At 30.6% G+C, this 7,155-nt stretch overlaps 1 protein-coding gene across 1 annotated transcript; it reads left to right on the top strand.

Moving 5' to 3' along the window:
- Positions 1-3,029: 3,029 nt before the first annotated feature.
- LOC111622457 (protein mab-21-like 2) lies at positions 3,030-4,976 on the top strand. The gene has a single exon (XM_023364828.1). It carries the CDS (start codon positions 3,237-3,239, stop codon positions 4,332-4,334), a length of 1,098 nt encoding a protein of 365 aa, XP_023220596.1. The 5' UTR covers positions 3,030-3,236; the 3' UTR covers positions 4,335-4,976.
- The last annotated feature ends 2,179 nt before the right edge of the window (positions 4,977-7,155 follow it).

Raw genomic sequence — 7,155 nt, 5'->3', positions numbered from 1 at the left:
TATTTATTCGTCTGCTTGTTTACAGTAAAATTAATTTACATTTTTCAATTTTAGGGGAATTTTTTTATCTTCTTTGGAAAAGTGTAAAGAAAATATGATTTGATTCTTTCAAATGTTTCAGAAAATAAATTAGTTATAACTTTTATTCACGATTAGTTTACAAGAACAGTTGCTTTAATAACTAAACTGAAGCAGCACCATTCAAAATTGTTCACGTATCATTTATATTAGGAAAAAAACTGATGTATTCTAATGCTGAAATGCAGCGTAATCGACAAATAGATTATAATGTCAACAGAAACAAACTGTTCTTAATCCCGACAGATTAACAATATCTTTCGAATAAACCCTCATATCAATTTTAAACTTGAGAATTCTAAATTCGGAGAGACAAAATAATAATATCTCTGCAGAGATAGATTACATCAGGTAAAACTGATGTTGATTAGATTACGTTTAAAAAATAAACGGAAATATAGTTAAATTGTTTAATAACGTAAATTTAATTTGTAAAATGAAATATGTCATATTATGAGCTTATAAAAATATTTTAATACATTCTCTGCTATTGCTACTTACAAAAAATGTATTAATGATAAGGCTTACGATTATGAATTTATAGTATCATTTAAAAAAACATTATAATTAATTTAAATCAGTCTTAAATAATAGACACGGTATTAATTGACTTTCTTAACTTAGTAACTTATAAGGTCTATTAAAAAGTTATTTATAAATATCATGATAAGTTATAGAAGTCTCACGATGCTATAAAAGTTTATTTCGAACAACAATATATTTGCATATCTAAAAATAAATATTCACATCAATATTCATAATAAAATAATGATAATCCATCACCATATGAAGAATATTAAGTTAGTATAAAAAAAATANCATAGAAAATTTAAAACTTTTATTAAAATCAATAAAAATTAATTTTTGTATATCTATTCTACAATGAAAATTATATTTCTTATATACAACTTAAACAATATTAGTTATTTATAAATATATTTTACATATGCTTCGACTCATATCTTAGGGTTATATAATGTATCATGCATTACACGAACTTTCTAAAAAGTACAAAACGTTTATACTCTTTCAAATGAAAATTATATTTCTTATAAAACGGATAGACTATCATGAATCAATCATGAGATTAGTCCTACTAATCTATTCAGAATAACGGGAAAGTATGGATTTGAATACCTGTGTTATTATGTTATAGGCTACTAATTTGAGCAATTTATCTTATAAATGCAAATTCAGTCAAATTGCGTTTGAGCGAGAGAAAGATTAATAGGTCAATTCCTATGGAAAGCAACCATCAATAGAGAAACAGAGCAGAAGATCGATATCAAAGGGTAGCTTCCTACTGCAGTAGCAGAAGTCTCCCTTTTGTAATATTACGTATGTCTAAACACTAAATATGAAAGTAGAAAAGAAAAAAATTGTCCTTATCTTATCATCTCGACGTCCCACTTTTAAAAGTAAATAGACCAATTATGTAATTTGTGAATATTCTTACATTTATTTTCGAAATTAGAGAAGTGACCTTTTTTTTACACGAGTAGCAACTAATTTCATTACTGCGTTAAAAACGTAACTACGGGTTATAATTATACGCTTTAATAATCATAAATTACAAATTTCAAAATGAAAGGTAAGATTAGATGCGATCGTTTAATAATAGAACTAGTTCAAGTGAGTAAAACATTTAGCTAATGTTGCATCGACGGTAATAAAATGTAGAAGATTAATTAATCAATGGAAAAGATTATCTATTTTTGCAAAAAAGATAAAAAGAAATGTATATTTAAGAGAAAGCAACTCTTCACTATAGAAAAAAACAATAACTATAATTTATCATACTAGAAATTAAATGACATTGATAAGCTAAGTAACGTGAAACCAGTTTTTTTCTTCTTAAATTCAGGTTTATAGTTGACTGTGAAGAATTAATCTTTTTAAAGAAATTCAATATTACGTCTACGCAACTTACAGATCAATTTGTAAAATCCCCTATTAACTTTAAATATCTCCATTTGCCTAAAAGCATAATATAGGCCTACACTTAATTTAGGATAATTAAAATTAATTTAATAGTTTTTTTTAATTATTAAGACATATCGACGATCCTCGTTCAATTAATTACTCTTGATTTTTCGAACTAAATTCAATGCAAAATATATATAGGCTATATTTAAATTATATAAATTATATTTTTATCATTTAATAGAATCTATACAGAATAATTAGAACGGATACTGGTTACGTTTATCGATTAAAAAAATACTAAATGCTCAACTTTTTTAATTATCAATATATTTTTAATGTAAAGGTTTTATCATTACGTTTTATATTTTTATTAGACGGAGAGTAATTCATTATTTACTATTTTGGATTTGATTCGAATAGTTTATACAAAAAAGGTTCATTTATAAATCGAATTAAAAGAATGATTAATTTATATAGACTACTGGAATTAAGTTAAATTAAGTAAATGACGATATTGAAAAAATGTTTAGATGCATTTTAAAAAATAAGGCCCGAATTGGATCAACGACCCTCAGTTTCGGAAGAGGTGGACGAAAAATTGTGTAAACGAGAATGCAAAGTTAACAAAATTATTCTCAAATAGCTCGGTCTAGAAGAAACTCCTATCGACTTACAACATCTTTCTGCCCCCAACTTCTTTCATCCCGCCTTCTTCGACCATTTGACTGATAGTGACAATTTCGCTAAACCCCACCTACTCAAATTTGGGGAGGTTCCGACTGTCGACAGATTCTCGATTATATATTACAAGCAAATGGAAAGATAAATTAGCTAATACAGCAGCTATCTACTTACGTATTTTGAGGGCGGAAGTCCAGTACGGGTCATTTAAAGATTTTTGTTTCGTTCGAACCTTTCAAGCGGGCATTACTGCATGGGCAGAAGGTTGTTGCGAACGGTCCGACCGGCGGCGCAATGTCTGCACAGAATCCATGCTGACGGCTGGAGTAGCGACGTTGCGACCTCCTCGTCTCATTGGCGGTTTGTCTTTCGTGGGAGGATCTTGCAAGGAACGCCTCCTCGGTAGTGTGGGAAGTCGCGTACTTGGTCTATGTTCGTAGATCAAGCAGACTAGATGTCACGTTCGTCTGTAGGTAAATATACGATCTGTACGGCGACTGTCGGCGTCATACGGTGACGTTGGTTTGCAGTCGGTCGCCGTTCTGGCAACGATGCTCGTACCGCCGGACATGATGGCTGCACAGTCGAAACTCCTTTATCAATTGAACAAATTTTACGGCGAAAGAGTACAAGTGAGAAAGGCAACCATTGCCAAAACGGTGAGAGAAGTTTGTAAAGTGGTTCAAGATGTATTGAAAGAGGTGGAAATTCAGGAGCCTAGGTTTATTTCTTCGTTGAGCGAGTGCAATAGTCATTACGAAGGGTTAGAAGTAATATCTCCCACAGAATTCGAAGTGGTTCTCTATTTGAACCAAATGGGTGTGTTCAGTTTCGTGGACGACGGTTCTCTACCGGGCTGCGCCGTGTTGAAGCTAAGTGACGGTCGCAAGCGTTCCATGTCCCTCTGGGTGGAGTTCATTACCGCCTCGGGTTACTTATCGGCCCGAAAGATTCGATCCAGATTCCAGACTTTGGTGGCTCAGGCCTGTGACAAGTGTAGTTATCGAGACACGGTGAAAATGGTAGCCGACACCACAGAAGTTAAACTCAGAATCAGAGAACGGTACGTAGTTCAGATAACTCCAGCCTTTCGGTGCACGGGCCTGTGGCCTCGGTCTGCGGCTCATTGGCCTATCCCTCATATTCCTTGGCCTAATCCCAACTTGGTTGCGGAAGTAAAAGCGGAGGGTTTTGACCTTCTGTCTAAGGAATGCGTAACTTTACAGGGAAAACAATCGTCTATGGAAGGAGACGCCTGGGTGCTTAGTTTTACCGAAGCCGAAAATCGACTCCTTCAAGGTGGCTGCCGACAAAAATGTCTAAGTATTTTAAAGACTCTGAAAGACAGGCATCTAGATTTGCCTGGAAATCCAGTAACTAGCTATCATTTGAAGACTCTTCTCTTATACGAATGCGAGAAGCATCCCCGAGAATTAGAATGGGACGAGACTTGCCTGGGGGACCGTCTAAACGGTATTCTTTTGCAGCTGATTTCTTGTCTTCAATGTAGAAGGTGTCCTCACTATTTCCTACCTCAACTCGACCTTTTTAAAGGAAAATCTGCGAGTTCTTTAGAGAATGCGGCTAAACAATCTTGGAGACTAACGAGGGAACTTTTAACAAACGGAAGGTCTCTCGAAAAACTATAAATTAATATACTGTTACATTCCTGATTTTTCGTCGTCATTGTCAAGTGCCAGTGAATGTTTCTACATAAATGACAATCTTAAAGTATCTCTAGGCTTTAGACTGTGACTAGACCGGATTTCCTCTAGGTATGGCTTTATAGATTAGTTCCCTAACAATCTTAAATTTTCGGTCATCCTAGTAAAAACATTTCAATATCAGAAAGTGGTTGTGCCGAATCTGTAGCCAGACTCTACAGCCAGTTAGAATATCTTCCCTTTCGACAACAAAGAACGACCGAAAATTCTTTATTGACTATTGTCTTCGATCTTTCTGCAAAAGGTAAATATTGTAAGGATGGTAATCATTTTTGACTATTTCTCTCCAATATTAGGTACTTTATCTTTGACATTACATGATCTGTAGAATGATGATGGTGAAGCTGTTGTACAGATTTTGTACAGTAGATATGTAATTTGTGAAAACTTGTACATAATACAGTTCATATTCAAAAAAAGCATCTGTCTGTCTGTCTGTCTTATTCAAAAATTATAGCGTAATAATAAATTTTTTGAATATGTTTCCGTTTAAAATAATTCTACCGTTCATTAGATAAACTGTTGGCGACCAAACGTAGTTTTACATATAAGAGAAATAAGAGAACGATGTTAATACAGACCTATTATCATTAGAAGCAATAGAATTCAACAAATAACTACTTACTATAATTACGTCTTTTCTGTTTGAAATAGATATAAGCTTATTTTAGAAAATTAATAAAAAATTTAATTTTGATTCTTTTTTAAATATAAGAATATAAAATTTAAGTGTACTTAGTCATGTAATTACATTTTTATTTTAATCTGTTATTATACCATTCTTCAAAGTTAGTTTAGTTTATAGATTCTCTGCAATGCGGTATAATCAAAAATGTCTTTTATATAGTTATATTATAACCTTTTTTATTGTTGTTATTATTGCTATTATAATAATAATTATTATTATAAGCGCTAATAATAATAACGATAGCCTAAACATTCATTTAAGAATTAGAATTCTAACAATTATTTTTTAAAAGGCCTAATTCATTGATTAAGCAGATTTTTCTTTCGTGTTTTTCTATTTTTAAGTATATATAAGTAGATTTTTTCTTTATTAATTCAGGTCTGTGTTATAATTCCTTTAATCTTTAAAATAAAAATAACTCTAATTCAGATACTGTGATCCAAGAAATGAATAATTTGCGTTATTACAATAATGGTAACATAATACAGTAACACACATTGAAAAATTTAAATAAAAATTATTTTGAAAACGGAAATCTTCAAATTAGAAAAGCTTGGTTTTTAATTATTTCTCTTGCTGCAAGTTTCATTTGTTTCAAAACCGTATAAAAGGGAGTATACAGATGCAATTTAATAAAATACGCTATATTTTATTTTATTCAAAAAATGAATAATTTTTTTTAACCTTTGTTTATAAATTAATAATCATAGAGAACAAATTTATATTATGTTTTTATCAAGTTTATTCTTACTGTAATTGCAGAAAATTCATATAAATTAAGCTTTATCACAGCCGTATATGCCGTTTCGTATGATTCTTAAATTCATTTTGGCTTTTACTTAGAGACTTGAAATTTTTATTTAATTAAGATAACTGCATATCAATATTTAATTAATTGTGAGTCTGTACACACACTATTTAAATATCTCGCTAAATAAGTTGGAAAATGTTTTAGATATTACCACAAATCGGTCAATATTGGATCTATTCTAATGTAGACCTTAAAATAACATTATCACATTAATAAATTTCTGTAGAAGATGTTATTTCCAATAATTTCCCTTTCGTGAGTGCTGACATGCGACACGTGCGTTTGGCACGTGTCTCGGTTGTCATGTGTCATGTCCTCTGACGTCATTCGGTATCATGTTACAATGACAACATAGAAAAGTGTTTGAAGTAGCCTATGGTGATATCCAAAAGTGCTCTATAAAACATTACTTTTGTGTTGTTTAAACGTCTGAGATTTCAATCGAACAGTTAACAGTTAACAACTGACAGAAGTCCAAAAAATAATCTTCAAATAAAAAGTCTTTCTGTATTCTGTACGGTACAATTGATCCAGAACGTTTGAATTTAAAAAGGAAACAATTTACATGCATTCAAATTAGCAAAACTTTGAATTATTTGCCGAAGTGAAACGATAAAGATAACTGCCAAATTATAATTCTGAATAACTTACTTTAGAAGTAATAAATAATATATATAATTTATTTTATTAATCAAAATCGGGAACAATTTTTATATTAAAAATTGCTATTAAATTTTAGTTAGTATATGAAAGTAGCTATTTAAATTAATGAAATATAACGACATAGAGACATATGAATAGATTCGTTGAAACTTTATTCAAAACCTATTATTATACAATCGATGATGAGGTAGAGGTATGCAGTCATGCAAATAAGAACCATGAGTCAATATGAGTTGCTGTCTACATTTGAATTTATGGAAGGGAAATACCTAGTTTTGAACCGTTTCATAAGAATAAAATTTTCCTATTATTTATAATTCTTTAAATTGTATTTTTTCATAAATTTATAAAATCTTAGCAGTTAAAACAATGTTGAAATAATTTTTAACAACAGAGACGAAAAAATGCTAAATGTATACCTATAATAAATAAAAGATCAGCCTTTTCAAAAATGGTGATAACGACATGAATCAATGTTTAAAGCCATGCTATCATATAAATAAAATGTCTTTTGAATAAATGACAGCTGAATATATTATTTTTTATTTTTTCTGAAAGAATGCAGTTTGTATTATTGTGCTTAA

Source organism: Centruroides sculpturatus, unplaced genomic scaffold (assembly GCF_000671375.1).
Source record: "Centruroides sculpturatus isolate CEXI.00-Female unplaced genomic scaffold, Cexi_2.0 scaffold150, whole genome shotgun sequence".
NCBI classification, from domain to species: domain Eukaryota; kingdom Metazoa; phylum Arthropoda; class Arachnida; order Scorpiones; family Buthidae; genus Centruroides; species Centruroides sculpturatus.
The sequence above is the reverse complement of the archived record's forward strand: the minus strand, read 5'-3'. Positions and strand labels throughout refer to the sequence as shown.

Coding starts and splice junctions, on each gene's coding strand:
- LOC111622457 (XM_023364828.1), top strand. CDS start 3,237: ATGCTCGTACCGCCGGACATGATGGCTGCACAGTCGAAACTCCTTTAT.